General features: G+C 46.8%; 1 protein-coding gene across 1 annotated transcript; it reads left to right on the forward strand.

Moving 5' to 3' along the window:
• The first annotated feature begins 13311 nt into the window (after positions 1-13311).
• LOC123440633 (galactose mutarotase-like) lies at positions 13312-14866 on the forward strand. The gene is made up of 3 exons (XM_045117197.1): positions 13312-13533; positions 13625-13674; positions 13789-14866. The coding sequence occupies exons 1-3, from the start codon at positions 13347-13349 to the stop codon at positions 14647-14649; spliced, it is 1098 nt and encodes a 365-aa protein (XP_044973132.1). The 5' UTR covers positions 13312-13346; the 3' UTR covers positions 14650-14866.
• The last annotated feature ends 3015 nt before the right edge of the window (positions 14867-17881 follow it).

Consider the following 17881-nt stretch of genomic DNA (forward strand, 5'->3'; position numbering starts at 1 on the left):
AACATCTCCTTAGTCCTTTTCAGGTACTTCAGGATATTCTTGACCGCTGTCCAGTGATCCACTCCTGGATTACTCTGGAACCTACCTGCCATACTTATGGCCAGGCTAACATCCGGTCTAGTGCACAACATTGCATACATGATAGAGCCTATGGCTCAAGCATAGGGGACGGAGCGCATATGCTCTCTGTCTTCATCAGTTGCTGGGCACTGAGTCTTACTCAATCCCATACCTTGTAACACTGGCAAGAACCCTTTCTTGGATTGTTCCATTTTGAACCTTTTCAAAACTTTATCAAGGTATGTGCTTTGAGAAAGTCCTATCAGGCGTTTCGATCTATCCCTATAGATCTTAATGCCTAGAATGTAAGCAGCTTCTCCTAGGTCCTTCATAGAGAAACTTTTATTCAAGTAACCTTTTATGCTCTCCAAAAGCTCTACGTTGTTTCCAATCAGTAATATGTCATCCACATATAATATTAGAAACGCCACAGAGCTCCCACTCACTTTCTTGTAAATACAAGATTCTCCAACCACTTGTATAAACCCAAATGCTTTGATCACCTCATCAAGACGTTTGTTCCAACTCCGAGATGCTTGCACCAGTCCATAAATGGATCGCTGGAGTTTGCACACCTTGTCAACATTTTTAGGATCGACAAAACCTTCGGGTTGCATCATATACAACTCTTCCTTAAGGAAATCGTTAAGGAACGCCGTTTTGACATCCATCTGCCAGATTTCATAATCGAAAAATGCAGCTATTGCCAACATGATTCTGACGGACTTAAGCATCGCTACGGGTGAGAAGGTCTCATCGTAGTCAACTCCTGGAACTTGTGAAAAACCCTTTGCCACAAGTCGAGCTTTATAAACGGTCACATTACCGTCAGCGTCCGTCTTCTTCTTAAAGATCCATTTGTTCTGAATAGCCTTGCGGCCCTCAGGTAGTATCTCCAAAGTCCACACTTTGTTCTCATACATGGATCCTATCTCGGATTTCATGGCTTCTAGCCATTTGTTGGAATCTGAGCCCACCATTGCTTCTTCATAATTTGCAGGTTCATTGTTGTCTAACAACATGATTGATAAGACGGGATTACCGTACCACTCTAGAGCAGCGCGTGATCTCGTCGACCTGCGTGGTTCAACAGAAACTTGAACTGGAGTTTCATGATCATCATCATTAACTTCCTCCTCTACCGGCGTCGCAATGACAAAGGTTTCCCCCTGCCCTGCGCCACCATTCAGAGGGATGAGAGGTTCGACAACCTCGTCAAGTTCTATCTACCTCCCACTCAATTCTCTCGAGAGAAACTCCTTCTCGAGAAAAGTTCCGTTCTTAGCAACAAACACTTTGCCCTCGGATTTGAGATAGAAGGTGTACCCAACTGTCTCTTTTGGGTAACCTATGAAGACGCACTTTTCTGCTTTGTGTTCCAACTTTTCAGGCTGAAGCTTTTTGACATAAGCATCACATCCCCAAACTTTAAGAAACGACAACTTTGGCCTTTTGCCATACCACAGTTCGTATGGTGTCGTCTCAACGGATTTCGATGGTGCCCTATTTAAAGTGAATGCATCTGTTTCTAATGCATAACCCCAAAATGATAACGGCAAATCAGTAAGGGACATCATAGATCGCACCATCTCTAACAAAGTACGATTACGACGTTCGGACACACCATTACGCTGTGGTGTTCCAGGCGGTGTTAACTGCGAAACAATTCCACATTGTCTTAAGTGAGTACCAAACTCGAAACTCAGATATTCACCCCCACGATCAGACCGTAGGAACTTGATCTTCTTGTTACGATGATTTTCCACTTCACTCTGAAATTGCTTGAACTTTTCAAATGTTTCAGACTTGTGCTTCATCAAGTAGACATAACCATATCTACTTAAATCGTCAGTGAAGGTGAGAAAATAACGACATCCGCCGCGTGCCTCCACGCTCATTGGACCACACACATCGGTATGTATGATTTCCAACAAGTCACTTGCACGCTCCATTGTTCCGGAGAACGGAGTCTTAGTCATCTTGCCCATGAGGCATGGTTCGCACGTGTCAAGCGAATCAAAGTCAAGTGACTTCAAAAGTCCATCAGCATGGAGTTTCTTCATGCGCTTTACACCAATATGACCCAAGCGGCAGTGCCACAAAAATATGGCGCTATCATTGTTTACTCTAACTCTTTTGGTCTCAATGTTATGTATATGTGTATCACTATCAAGATTCAATATGAACAATCCTCTCACATTCGGTGCATGACCATAAAAGATGTTACTCATAGAAATAGAACAACCATTATTCTCAGACTTAAAAGAGTAACCGTCTCGCAATAAACAAGATCCAGATATAATGTTCATGCTCAACGCAGGCACTAAATAACAATGATTTAAGTTCATCACTAATCCCGATGGTAGTTGAAGTGACACTGTGCCGACGGCGATTGCATCAACCTTGGAACCGTTTCCTACGCGCATCGTCACTTCGTCTTTCGCCAGCCTTCGTCTATTCCGCAGTTCCTGCTTCGAGTTGCAAATGTGAGCAACAGAACCGGTATCGAATACCCAGGCACTACTACGAGAGCCGGTTAAGTACACATCAATAACATGTATATCAAATATACCTGATTTTTCTTTGCCCGCCTTCTTATCTGCGAGATACTTGGGGCAATTGCGCTTCCAGTGACCCATACCCTTGTAATAGAAGCACTCTGTTTCAGGCTTAGGTCCAGCCTTGGGTTTCTTCGGCGGATTGGCAACAGGCTTGCCGCTCTTCTTCGAATTGCCCTTCTTGCCTTTGCCGTTTCTCTTGAAACTAGTGGTCTTGCTCACCATCAACACTTGATGCTCTTTACGGAGTTCAGACTCTGCGACTTTCAGCATCGCAAACAACTCGCCGGGAGACTTGTTCATCCCTTGCATGTTGTAGTTCAACACAAAGCCTTTATAGCTTGGCGGCAGTGATTGAAGGATTCTGTCAGTGATAGCTTCTTGCGGGAGTTCAATCCCCAGTTCAGCTAGACGGTTTGAGTACTCAGACATTTTGAGCACATGTTCACTGACAGACGAGTTTTCCTCCATCTTGCAAGCATAGAATTTATCAGAGGTCTCATACCTCTCGATCCGGGCGTTCTTCTGAAAAATAAACTTCAACTCCTGGAACATCTCAAATGCTCCACGACGCTCAAAGCGACGTTGAAGTCCCGGTTCTAAGCCATACAAGACTGCACATTGAACTATTGAGTAGTCCTCCTTACGTGCTAACCAAGCGTTCTTAACATCCTGATCAGCCGTAGCGGGTGGTTCATCTCCTAGCGCGGCATTAAGGACATAATCCTTCTTTCCAGCTTGTAAGATTAGCTTAAGATTACGAGCCCAGTCTACAAAGTTGCTTCCATCATCTTTCAACTTAGCTTTCTCTAGGAACGTATTAAAATTCAGGATGACTGTCGCGTGAGCCATGATCTACAACACAAATATATTCAAAGTGGACTTAGACTATGTTCAAGATAATTAGGGTTCAACTTAATCAAATTATATGCTAAACTCCCACTCAAAAAGTACATCCCTCTAGTCATTTGAGTGGTTCATGATCCACTTACACTATCCCAAGTCCGATCATCACGTGAGTTGAGTATAGTTTCAGTGGTAAGCATCCCTATGCTAATCATATCAACTATATGATTCATGATCGACCTTTCGGTCTCATGTGTTCCGAGGCCATGTCTGCACATGCTAGGCTCGTCAAGCTTAACCCGAGTGTTCCGCGTGCGCAACTGTTTTGCACCCGTTGTATGTGAATGTTGAGTCTATCACACCCGATCATCACGTGGTGTCTCGAAACGACGAACTGTAGCAACGGTGCACAGTCGGGGAGAACACAATTTCGTCTTGAAATTTTAGTGAGAGATCACCTCATAATGCTACCGTCGTTCTAAGCAAAATAAGGTGCATAAAAGGATTAACATCACATGCAATTCATAAGTGACATGATATGGCCATCATCACGTGCTTCTTGATCTCCATCACCAAAGCACCGGCACGATCTTCTTGTCACCGGCGCCACACCATGATCATCCATCAACGTGTTGCCATCGGGGTTGTCGTGCTACTTATGCTATTACTACTAAAGCTACATCCTAGCGAAATAGTAAACGCATCTGCAAGCACAAATGTTAGTATAAAGACAACCCTATGGCTCCTGCCGGTTGCCCTACCATCGACGTGCAAGTCGATATTTCTATTACAACATGATCATCTCATACATCCAATATATCACATCACATCGTTGGCCATATCACATCACAATCATACCCTGCAAAAACAAGTTAGACGTCCTCTAATTTTGTTGTTGCATATTTTACGTGGTGACCAAGGGTATCTAGTAGGATCGCATCTTACTTACGCAAACACCACAACGGAGATATATGAGTTGCTATTTAACCTCATCCAAGGACCTCCTCGGTCAAATCCGATTCAACTAAAGTTGGAGAAACCGTCACTTGCCAGTCATCTTTGAGCAAAGGGGGTTACTCGTAACGATGAAACCAGTCTCTCGTAAGCGTACGAGTAATGTCGGTCCAAGCCGCTTCAATCCAACAATACCGCGGAATCAAGAAAAGACTAAGGAGGGCAGAAAAACGCACATCACCGCCCACAAAACCTTTTGTGTTCTACTCGAGAAGACATCTACGCATGAACCTAGCTCATGATGCCACTGTTGGGGAACGTCACATGGGAAACAAAAAATTTCCTACGCGTACGAAGACCTATCATGGTGATGTCCATCTACGAGAGGGGATGAGTGATCTACGTACCCTTGTAGACCGTACAGCAGAAGCGTTAGAGAACGCGGTTGATGTAGTGGAACGTCCTCACGTCCCTCGATCCGCCCCGCGAACAATCCCGCGATCAGTCCCACGATCTAGTACCGAACGGACGGCACCTCCGCGTTCAGCACACGCACAGCTCGACGATGATCTCGGCCTTCTTGATCCAGCAAGAGAGACGGAGAGGTAGAAGAGTTCTCCGGCAGCGTGACGGCGCTCCGGAGGTTGGTGATGATCTCGTCTCAGCAGGGCTGCGCCCGAGCTCCGCAGAAACGCGATCTAGAGGAAAAACTATGGAGGTATGTGGTCGGGCAGCCGTGAGAAAGTCGTCTCAAATCTGCCCTAAAAGCCCCATATATATAGGAGGAGGGAGGGGGACCTTGCCTTGGGGTCCAAGGGACCCTCAAGGGGTCGGCCGAGCCAAGGGGGGGAGGACTCCCCCCCCAAACCGAGTTGGACTTGGTTTGGTGGGAGGAGTCCCCCTCCCTTCCCACTTCTTCCCTCTTTTTTTTTTCCTTTCATTTCCTTCTCTTGGCGCATAGGCCCCCTTGGGGCTGTCCCACCAGCCCAATAAGGGCTGGTGTGTCTCCCCAAAGCCTATGGGCTTCCCCGGGGTGGGTTGCCCCCCCGGTGAACTCCCGGAACCCATTCGTCATTCCCGGTACATTCCCGGTAACTCCGAAAACCTTCCGGCAATCAAATGAGGTCATCCTATATATCAATCTTCGTTTCCGGACCATTCCGGAAACCCTCGTGACGTCCGTGATCTCATCCGGAACTCCGAACAACATTCGGTAACCAACCATATAACTCAAATACGCATAAAACAACGTCGAACATTAAGTGTGCAGACCCTGCGGGTTCGAGAACTATGTAGACATGACCCGAGAGACTCCTCGGTCAATATCCAATAGCGGGACCTGGATGCCCATATTGGATCCTACATATTCTACGAAGATCTTATCGTTTGAACCTCAGTGCCAAGGATTCGTATAATCCCGTATGTCATTCCCTTTGTCCTTCGGTATGTTACTTGCCCGAGATTCGATCGTCAGTATCCGCATACCTATTTCAATCTCATTTACTGGCAAGTCTCTTTACTCGTTCCGTAATACAAGATCCCGCAACTTACACTAAGTTATATTGCTTGCAAGGCTTATGTGTGATGTTGTATTACCGTGTGGGCCCCGAGATACCTCTCCGTCACACAGAGTGACAAATCCCAGTCTTGATCCATACTAACTCAACTAACACCTTCGGAGATACCTGTAGAGCATCTTTATAGTCACCCAGTTACGTTGCGACGTTTGATACACACAAAGCATTCCTCCGGTGTCAGTGAGTTATATGATCTCATGGTCATAGGAATAAATACTTGACACGCAGAAAACAGTAGCAACAAAATGACACGATCAACATGCTACGTCTATTAGTTTGGGTCTAGTCCATCATGTGATTCTCCCAATGACGTGATCCAGTTATCAAGCAACAACACATTGTTCATAATCAGAAGACACTGACTATCATTGATCAACTGGCTAGCCAACTAGAGGCATGCTAGGGACGGTGTTTTGTCTATGTATCCACACATGTAAATGAGTCTTCATTCAATACAATTATAGCATGGATAATAAACTATTATCTTGATACAGGAATTATAATAATAACTATACATTTATTATTGCCTCTAGGGCATAATTCCAACAATATAGTCATACGTGCTTAAGGAAAAGAACTTGCATGACATCTATTGTCCATCCCTCCCGTGGCAGCGGGGTCCTAATGGAAACTTAGGGATATTAAGGTCTCCTTTTAATAGAGAACCGGAACAAAGCATTAGCACATAGTGAATACATGAACTCCTCATACTATGGTCATCTCCGGGAGTGGTTCCGGCTATTGTCACTCCGGGGTTGCCAGGTTATAACACATAGTAGGTGACTACAACTTGCAAGATAGGATCAATAACACACATATATTGATGAAAACATAATAGGTTCAGATCTGAAATCATGGTACTCGGGCCCTAGTGACAAGCATTAAGCATAGCAAAGTAGTACCAACATCAATCTCAGAACATAGTGGATACTAGGGATCAAACCCCATCAAAACTAACTTGATTACATGATAGATTTCATCCAATCCATCACCGTCCAGCAAGCCTACGATGAGATTACTCACGAACGGTGAAGAGCATCATGGATTTGGCGATGAAGGATGGTTGGTGATGACGACGGCGATGATTTTCCCTCTCCGGAGCCCAGAACGGACTCCAGATCTGCCCTCCAAAGGAAGAACAGGTGGTGGCGGCGGCTCTGTGTCGTAAAACGCGATGAACTCTTCTCTTTGATTTTTTTCGGGCGAGAGACTATATATAGCTGGAGTTGGAGGCGGCGGAGCCACGAGGGCCTCACAAGCCTGCCAGGCGCGACCACGGGGGCGCGCCTCCTGGGCTTGTGGGCTCCTCGCTTCATCCCTCCAGGTAATTATTGCGCTAATATTTTTTATATATTCCACAAAAAATCCTCGTTAATTTCCAGGTCATTCTGAGAACTTTTATTTCTGCGCAAAAACAACACCATGGCAATTCTGCTGAAAACAGCGTCAGTCCGGGTTAGTTCCATTCAAATCATGCAAATTAGAGTCCAAAACAAGGGCAAAAGAGTTTCGAAAAGTAGATACGATGGAGACGTATCAAGCTTCAAGTTGTGGACTCAGTCCGCATAGTTGCTACCATCATCTTTCAGCTTATTTTTCTCTAGGAATGCCTTGAAATTGAGATTGACACGTGTGTTGGCCATTGGATGTACAATATTTGTAAAGACAACTTCTAGACTAAGTTCATGACAATTAAGTTCATTTAATCAAATTAAGTATGAATTCTCACTTAAATCGACATCCCTCTAGTCATCTAAGTGATACATGATCCATGTTGACTAACCCGTGTCCGATCATCACGTGAGACGGACTAGTCGTCATGGTGAGCAACTTCATGCTGATCATATTCAACCATACGACTCATGTTCGACCTTTTGGTCTCATGTATTCGAGGTCATGTTTATACATGCTAAGCTCGTCGAGTCAACCTAAGTGTTTCGCGTGTGTAAATCTGGCTTACACCCGTTGTATGCGAACGTTAGAATCTATCACACCCGATCATCACGTGGTGCTTCGAGACGATCCTTCGCAACGCTGCACACTTAGGGGAATACGTTCTCGAAATTTTTATGAGGGGTCATCTTATTATGCTACCGTCGTTCTAAGCAATATGATGAAAAACATGATAAACATCTTTGCTCTTTCGATCTCCATCTTCGGGCATCGCATGATCATCATTGTCACCGGCGTGACACCATGATGTCCATCATCATGATCTTCATCATCGTGTCTCCATGAAGTCGTCACGCCAACTACTACTACCACTGCTACTATAGCTAACCGTTAGCAATGAAGTAAAAGTAGTAAACATATGGCGTTGCATCTCATACAATAAATTAAGACAACTCATATGGCTCATGCCGGTTGTCATACTCAACGGCATGCAAGTCGTGAATCCTATTACAATAAATTGATCATCTCATACATCACACATGTAACATCACAACTTTGGCCATATCACATCACATGTCAAACCCTGCAAAAACAAGTTAGACGTCCTCTAATTATTGTTGCAAGTTTTACGTGGCCGGTTTGGGTTTCTAGCAAGAACGCCTTCTTACCTATGTGACAGCCACAACGATGATATGCCAAAGCTATTTACCCTTCATAAGGACCCTTTTCATCAAATCCAATCCGACTAGAGTGGGAGAGACACACACCCTCTACCCACCTTCATGCACGGTGTGCATGTCGGCCGGTGGAACCTGTCTCACGTAAGCGTACGTGTAAGGTCGGTCCAAGCCGCTTCATCCCACAATACCGTCAGAAAAGAATAAGACTAGTAGCGACAAGCAATTGACAAATCAGCGCCCACAACCTTTTGTGTTCTACTCGTGCATGGAATCTACGCATAGAAAACCTGGCTCTGATATCACTGTTGGAAAACGTAGCATAAATTCAAAATTTTCCTACGCCATATTCAAATCTTTCTACGGAGAGACCAGTAACGAGAGAGGAGAGAGTGCATCTTCATACATTTGAAGATCGCTAAGCGGAAGCGTTGTTAGAACGCGGTTGATAGAGTCGTACTCGCGGCGATTCAGATCGCGGTGTGATTCCGATCTAGTGCCGAACCACAGCACCTCCGCGTTCAACACACGTGCAGCCCGGTGACGTCTCCGGCACCTTGATCCAGCAAGGAGGAGGGAGAGATTGGGAAAGATATTCGACAGCACGACGGCGTGGTGTCGATGGAGAGACGAGGTCTCCCGGCAGGGCTTCGCCAAGCACCGTGGGAGAGGAGGAAGAAGAGGGACAGGGCTGCGCCGAGGGAGAGATCAACTTGTGTCTCCAACAGCCCCAAACCCCTCTCTATTTATAGGAGGAGAGGGGAGGGGTGCGCCACCTCTAGGGTTCCCACCCTAGGGGTGGCGGCAGCCCAGATGGGAGAGGGGGCGGCGACCAGGGCAGGAGAGGGGGTGGTGCACCCCTGGTGGGCCTTAGGCCCACCAGCGCCTAGGGTTCCCCCTTCCTCTCTGGTGCGCCATGGGCTGGGTGTGGGGGCGCATCAGCCCACCCAGGGGCTGGTTACCTCCCATACTTGGCCCATACAGCCTTCCGGGGCTTGCGTCACCTCCCGGTGGGCCTCCGGAACCCTTCCGGTGGTCCCGACACTTTGCCGGTGGTGCCCGAAACATTTCCGGCGTCCACACCCATCCATCCTATATATCAATATTTACCTCCGTATCATTCCAGAGCTCCTCGTGGCGTCCGAGATCTCATCCGGGACTCCGAACAACCTTCGGTAACCTCGTATAACAATTCCCTATAACCCTAGCGTCATCGAACCTTAAGTGTGTAGATCCTACAGGCTCGGGAGGCATGCACATGACCGAGACACTCTCCGTCCAATAACCATCAGCGGGATATGGATACCCATGGTGGCTCCCACATGTTCCACGATGATCTCATCGAATGAACCAAGATGTCAAGGATTCAATCAATCTCGTATACAATTCCCTTTGTTTGTCGGTATAGAACTTGCCCGAGATTCGATCGTCGGTATACCCATACCTTGTTCAATCTCGTTACCGGTAAGTCTCTTTACTCGTTCCGTAGCACATCATCCCGTGACTAACTCCTTAGTCACACTGAGGTCATTATGATGATGTTCTACCGAGTGGGCCCAGAGATACCTCTCCGTCACATGGAGTAACAAATCCCGATCTCAATTCGCACCAACCCAACAGACACTTTCGGAGGTACCCGTAGTGCACCTTTATAATAACCCAGTTACGTTGTGACGTTTGATACACCCAAAGCACTCCTACGGTATCCGGGAGTTGCACAATCTCACGGTCGAAGGAAAAGATACTTGACATTAGAAAAGCTTTAGCATACGAACAACACGATCTATTGCTATGCTTAGGATTGGGTCTTGTCCATCACATCATTCTCCCAATGATGTGACCCCGTTATCAATGACATCTAATGTACATGATCAGGAAACCATGATCATCTATTGATCAACGAGCTAGCTAACTAGAGGCTTGCTAGGGACACATTGTGATCTATTTATTCACACATGTATTACTGTTTCCTGTTAATACAATTATAGCATGAACAATAGACGATTATCATGAATAAGGAAATATGATAATAACCATTTTATTATTGCCTCTAGGACATATTTCCAACAGTTGGCTCGTTACCTGTTGGATTACTTAGTGTCTTCACGACATTTAATATATCAGGATGTCTGTCATCAATGACACACACGTTTGGTCGGTCCTTCACGATCGCAATTTTAACTTTCCGGAAGAACCATACCCAGCTCAGAAAGTTCTCACCCTCCACAAATGCCATGGCTAGTGGGATGATTTGGTTGTTCCTGTCCACACCAATAGCAGTGAGGATTTGCCCTTTGTACCGACCAGTCAGGAATGTACCATCCACAAACATCACAGGAGGACAATGCCGGAAAGCTTCGATGCACAAACTGAAAGAGAAGAATACTCGTTTCAACACCTTGTAATCTCGTATAATCTCCAAACTCGTGTGTTGTATGTTAATATAAGTGCCGGGATTCCTCTCCTTCAGTATGTCAAGGAGACATACAACATTATCATATGAGTCGAAGAACGTCCCAAACCTTTTCTCCATAGCCTTCTACTTAGCCCTCCAAGCCTTTCCATATGGAATGTCATAATTCCATCTGACCTTCACTGCTTTCTGGATATGTTTTGCTTCCATATATTTCTTCTCAACTATCTCAGTATACATGAGTTGCGCTATGAGAGTTGAAGTCAGGTTTGGATGACGGACCAACAGGTTTTCCTCACACAATTATGTGGGACCACATTGGTGACAACCCAGTGGATGTTATACTTCGGCACGTGCCCGTGCACCTTTGCAGGACAACCTGTTTCAACACAATTCATGGTATATTTTGTTGGACTCGATATGTGTGTCCGAAAAACCCTGTGCGTAGACATAGCCCACTTTATCATCGCATACTTCAATTTTTTCTTTGTGTCAAACATAGCCCCGATCTGGACTTGGTTTAGATTATATTGCCATGGAGTCCCATAGCCGTCGTTGACGGTAATGTTGGCGGCTATGTCCTGGTCCCATGCAGAAGGAATCGGTACCTCCACTTCATCCTCGGAAATTTCAAAATCCAGATCCTCCGCTAACCAATCCTCGTTCTCTTCCTCCATCACCCTCTGCATTACATTGCCTTCCTCATCCCCATCAGCAACACCAGATCCAGCTAATAGTATCGACTGAATACTCTGCCCAGTCTCATGACCACTAATAACATTGTGTGGCACATAATATGACTCTTTCTTGGCTTGGCTAGCATCCACATCCGGTTGCTGTGACCCAGATACATAAATCTCGTTAGCCACTTGACTACCCTGTCCTGGTTCATACCTCACGTTGACTTGTACGAAATTATCCTCCTTCGCCACTGGTTGCACTAGGGCATATGGGTGGATTCTTCGGTCTCTGAAACGACTTAACAGGGACAACCAATGTTGGCTCCTATCTATCGGCATCAACTCCCACTTGACATGTTTACATGATTTGGTCCACAATGCATGAATACTGACGGAACAGACTTCAGGATCCACTCCAAAACTAATAGTCAATCAGTGCTTCAACTGCCTAATATCCAGTCTGTCCAGGTCTGAAAGTGTCAGGACGCCTTTTTTAAACTCGCTAAGATCAACTTCCAACTCATTATATCGAACATTACTAGGGCCGTAATAAACAGTCAAATTTACGGATTGAGACATTTTTCACCTATCATACATTGCCAGCTTGTCATTATTCGCAACGAATAAATTTATACAAAAATAAACCTACGTACAATAAATAAACAAACACTAAAAAGAACCTACAGTAAAAATCGGTATACCTTCGACGCGTGTGTCCCCTTCTTCTTCCTCTGCACCACACCACTTCCTCACCTCACCATCCACACCTCCACCACCCCACCATGACTACTCCAAACGAACAAAAAACTACCCCATTGCACAAAATGAGACCGTAGGTAGGCCGATGAAGATGGGTATGATCTATTATTTCAGTGGATTGAATAGGAAAATGGGTAGAGGATGGAGGAGATCGGAGGAGGGCAAAATGATGGAAGAAAAACGAGAGAGAGAAGAGGATCCAGCGGCCGAGGAGGAAGAAGGGCTCGGTCGGCCTTATCAGGGGCTCTTCGGCCTCCTCGAGGCCGACGGGTCTTCTTCGATCAGCCGTGGGCCGACAGCCGGCTCTTCGGCCACCCACGGGCTGACGGGCCTTCTTCGGCCTCCCACCAGCCGACAGGACCCCTGTCGGCCCACCAGAGGCCGATGGGTGATAGTTTTGATTATTATTATTTTCAATTTTTACATATGCTCTTTGAATTTACTACAAAATACGTAGTACTTTTGAAAAAAAAAATCTAGTGATTCCCCCTCTTCAACCAAATTTGCGTTACGGTCCGGCTTACATTCCCTACCTGGTGACACGTGAGGTAAACAAAAAGGCAGTGATTTTCAAATAGTCGAGGCGGAGATAGCCACGTCCGGCTATGCCGCACCAAAATGATCCGAGGGACGGTCATGAAGGCGTCGCGCCCATGGACTACAGCAGCGAACGTTAGCTCCTGATTGCTGCCGTTTTTCACGTAACAGTCAAATATGGTGGTTCGATTCAAGCTGCACGGATTGAGGCGGCGTCTGTTATCCGATCCATCCTTCCCTGTTGACTAGGACAGTCGTTGCTCTCTCTGTCTCTCTCTCTGGAGTACAGCCATCCTCCTCTATAAATAACGGAGCAAACAAATAGTCAGTGCTCCTGTAGTCGGCTTGGATCGGTTAGAAGCTTTGGAAAGAGAATTACAGCGGCGACGAGCATGAAGACGATGACGTTGGCGCTGGTCTTGTGCCTGGCCGTGGCCGTGTCGCTGGTGGGCGTGGAGGCGAGGAAGCACCCTGGGAAGGAGACCCTGGGGTACTACGAGCTGCGCAGGGGCGAGTTCTCCATGGTGGTCACCAACTGGGGCGCCACCATCCTCTCCGTCAGGCTCCCCGACAAGAACGGTACTGCTCTTTGTACTTGTTCGAATCCTCTCTCTTTCCTCTTGGAGATGAGATGTTGATGTTGATGCATCCATACATGTTTGATTCGCAGGGCGCATCGACGATGTTGTTCTTGGGTACAAGAACATCGGAGCCTACGTGGTGCGTTGCTTGATCTTGATGAACCGTTGCTTAACCTCGGTGGTGGTGATGGTGCCGCCGACATTGATTAACTAGTTTGTTTGATTGATTCCATTTTTTTTCATGACAACGCAGAATGACACCACCTACTTCGGCGCGCTGGTGGGGCGGGTGGCGAACCGGATCGCCGGCGGGCGGTTCACGATCAAGGACCACGCGTACCACACCTACACGAACGACGGCAACAACACGCTCCACGGCGGCCACCGCGGGTTCAACCAGGTGTTCTGGTCGGTGCGGGAGCGGGTCACCGGCGCCTTCCCCTACATCACCTTCTACTACCGCAGCGGCGACGGCGAGGAGGGCTTCCCGGGCGCGCTGGACGTGCTGGTGACCTACAAGATCGACGGCGACTACTCGTACAGCGTCACCATGTACGCCCGGCCGGTGGACAAGCCGACGCCCGTGAACCTGGCGCAGCACACGTACTGGAACCTGCGCGGGCACGGGCGGGGCACCGTCCTGGACCACTCCGTCCAGATCTTCGCGTCGGCCGTCACCCCCGTCGGCGGCGACCTGATCCCGACGGGCGCCGTGACGCCCGTCGCCGGCACGCCCTTCGACTTCCGCGCCCCGGCGGCGGCCGGCGCGCGCATCGCGGAGGTGGAGGGCGGCTACGACATCAACTACGTCCTGGACGGCGCGGACGCGGACGGGCAGGGGGTGCGCAAGGTGGCGGTGGTGAGCGAGGCGACGTCCGGGCGGGTGATGGAGCTGTGGGGCGACCAGCCCGGCGTGCAGTTCTACACCGGCAACTTCCTCAAGGGCGAGCAGGGCAAGGGCGGCGCCGTGTACGAGAAGCACGGCGGGCTGTGCCTGGAGACGCAGGACTTCCCCGACGCCGTGCACAACCCCAAGTTCCCCACCGAGATCTACCGCAAAGGCCAGGTCTACAAGCACTACATGCTCTACAAGTTCTCGCTCGCCGCCAAGTAGCACATAGCTGGGATCCCATCCGATCCAATCCGATCCGATCCGATTCGGACGGCAAGTAGTTAGCGTAATCATGCATTGCCAGGAGGCTAGTTAAATTTGGGTGTGTAGTAGCTAGCGGTACTCACGGTCACGGTGGGGGAGGAGATGCTTGACTTGATCATGCATGTCGCCGGTGGAATGAATAAACATTACGTTACGGCCGGTGAGGCCCCCCTCATGGCATCACGTCTCACTCGCTCGTCCTCCCGTGAGCTCGGCCCTGTTGCATATTCGGGGAGCTCGTCGTCGTGCTCTGCTTGGTGTCTAGGACCGTATGTCCTCTTTTGTTCAGAACCTCAGATGATACAACGATCATTTGCCGTTTGCTCCTTTTGATCTGTGCTAATCAAGATTATACATGTGCGGGCGTGCGGCAACGAGATCATCTTCAGCAGCTCTGGGACATTTGTCCTTCTTTTTCGTGATTAATCGGTAGAGGGCGTAGAGTTGGTGCTCTCTTTTTTCTGGCAAACTTCTCCAACAGGCTCATCTTCGTGTTAATCGCTGGTTAACTGCTATTGCGTTGCCACAAAGGCGTAGTGCACATTTTTTTTCTCGCGTATACTTTTCGCCCACTATTTCCCTCAATCTACTCTTACCACAATTCCACAAAGGAGTATGTCAATGCCTCATCCGGTCACAATTTCCCTTCCCAATTCGCACACACTTTGAATTGTAATATGTGTCAGACTCTTTCCTGCCTTCCCCTCCCCTGCATAAGGTCTATATAAAAGGCGAAGGTGGAGAAATCATGAGCTCACAAGTGAACATGAAGATATGATAGAAATCATAGAGAAGAAAGTGTGCATCTTGAACAACTCATAGTGAATAACAATATTAAACAAATCAGTAGTTAAATGCTCCGATAACCAATTTCTATGAGTATATTTACATTTTACAATATCCTTCTTAAACGCCAACCTGTGCATACAACATTCGCCTTCTCACAAAATTGATGTATCACTTGGGTTGGACATCACTCATAAGAAGACTTGGTACTACTTCTTCTGTACAATAATACTTGTAGTTGGAGGAATTTGTATTAGTTTTCTTCAACAACAAGTATTTAGGTACAGAAAAAGTATAAAATACTCTCTCCGTCTCATAATATGAGATATTTTTGCAAGCTATCTTATATTATGGGAAGGAGGGAGTAGTGTACAATAACGGGTTAGGCAAGGCACATTGTCGAATATGTACTAGATAGTGGACATAAATTTCATGATAAGCCCCAAAAGATTCATATTGTATAAAATAGAAAATAAGTATATGAGAGTTCTATGTTTCCAATTTAACAAACGAAAAAATGATTAGTTTCTATATTATTGAAGGAAGCAGAGGTGATGTTCGCAAATAAAAAAAACAGTGGAAGTGGGTGTGAATTGATGAGGGTGAAAGCGATGGAAACAAGCAAACATACTAACTCCCCTCTACGTCCTAAAAAAAACTAACTCCCCTCTAATTGAAAATCTTAAGATGAAGGTACAAGTTAGGCACTAAACAATCTCAAGGTACTTTAGCAACATTGTTCAAAAAAATGATTACATGAAAATCAAAAGAGGACACGTCACCTCCCAACGTTAGAACGGGCGACACACTCCCGGACTTGAACATAGGAGGTGTTTGGTTTCAGAAGTGTAACACAAACGTAAACGTAATGGGTTTACACCGTTAATGTAAACGGTATGGGCCAAAATCAATTTTTGTTTGGTTAACTGTTGTAACGCTAATGAATACCGACGACAAAACACGGACCCCACGTCTAGGCAGCCAGCTAGCTTCAACCCCGACTCGTGAGTGGGCGCCGAGGGTTGGGGATCGGGGGCTGGAAGAGTCGCTCAACTCGCCTCGCTTTGGCTGTAAAGTAATTTGTTTACGGTGGGGGGTGGACGGAATTAGTCTAAAAAAACGCTAGGATCTGTTTACGCGGGACCTGTTTACTGCCAGAGCCAAGCAAACAAGATTAACGGTATGAGGTTGCACGTAATCAGGTAGCGGGTGGAAAACTGCGAACCAAACACCTTCATAGGAGTTGCTTCAGGAATCTGCATGACTTCCACATCGCCCCCATTGGCCAAAGAAGATCCGTCCCATGACAGGTTGACATCCGGTTGCCGCTTGAGAGACAGCGACACGGCCAATGGCATGTGACACACTCTAATGACCCCTCTTGGCTCATGATCTATGTAGTTACCATGACAACACCGATGAAGCCGATGTAATTGTCGCGGCCAAGGAAGAAGTTAAAGCGTATGCGTCATCAATAAGCCAACCTTGACTTGTTGGAAGAGGAACAAAAACGATGTACGTATCCAACACCCAACGAAACCAAGCCCCATCCGTGGGCAGTGGGAGCCTTAAAGAAAAAACCGACAAAATCCTAGCCATGACACAACATATGAACATGTAAGAGCTCACCGTGGCTAGTAAGGATTGGAACCAAAATGATCGGAACATAATCATGCTCCAGCCCCAACCTTTATCGTATCAATCTCCTGGCACCCGAAAGTGATGAACCAAACAACCGAATCAACGTAAAATACAGAGAAAGAACTAGATTTGGGGAAGATAAGTTAGTTAGTGTGTGTGTGTGGGGGGGGGGGGGGGGGGTTATTAGAAAATAAAGACATGTGATATGCCGACAATCTGACATGTCTACCTTTTTCAAATCTCAAGATGGTGAAAGTGACGGATTCAACCTGTTGGAGATATGCCCTAGAGGCAATCATGTATGATGATATTTCCTATGTGTTTATGAATAAAGACAGTCCTTGGACATTATCAATGATGTGTATTAACAAATATGTGACTTGTTTGTGAGACTATACATTGTATAATGACTGTCCTAAATGATCACTAGTCGAAAGAGTTGTTTGGACGTGCAACCAACTAGACTAGCATATGATACGATGGATGGTTCGGTCTCACTGACCATGTAGAATTGGATGCTAGCCAAATAATATGGACTCGGAAAGATTTGGTCGGATTCAACGTAGTCGGATCCAAGTCGAGATAAGGTCTGAGTTGGACAGTGAGACGCGGTGACAGGTCATCTGTGAGTCTCTCGTACGACATACGTTCTATGTCCTAAGACCTGAGTTGACGCATGTACTCGGGATGGTGACAGACCTGCTTTGGGCCTGCCAAACGCTACTCCGTAACCGGGTAGTTACAAAGGTAGGTTTCAGACTTG

Source organism: Hordeum vulgare, chromosome 3H, assembly GCF_904849725.1.
Source record: "Hordeum vulgare subsp. vulgare chromosome 3H, MorexV3_pseudomolecules_assembly, whole genome shotgun sequence".
In the NCBI taxonomy this organism is placed as follows: Eukaryota; Viridiplantae; Streptophyta; class Magnoliopsida; order Poales; family Poaceae; genus Hordeum; species Hordeum vulgare.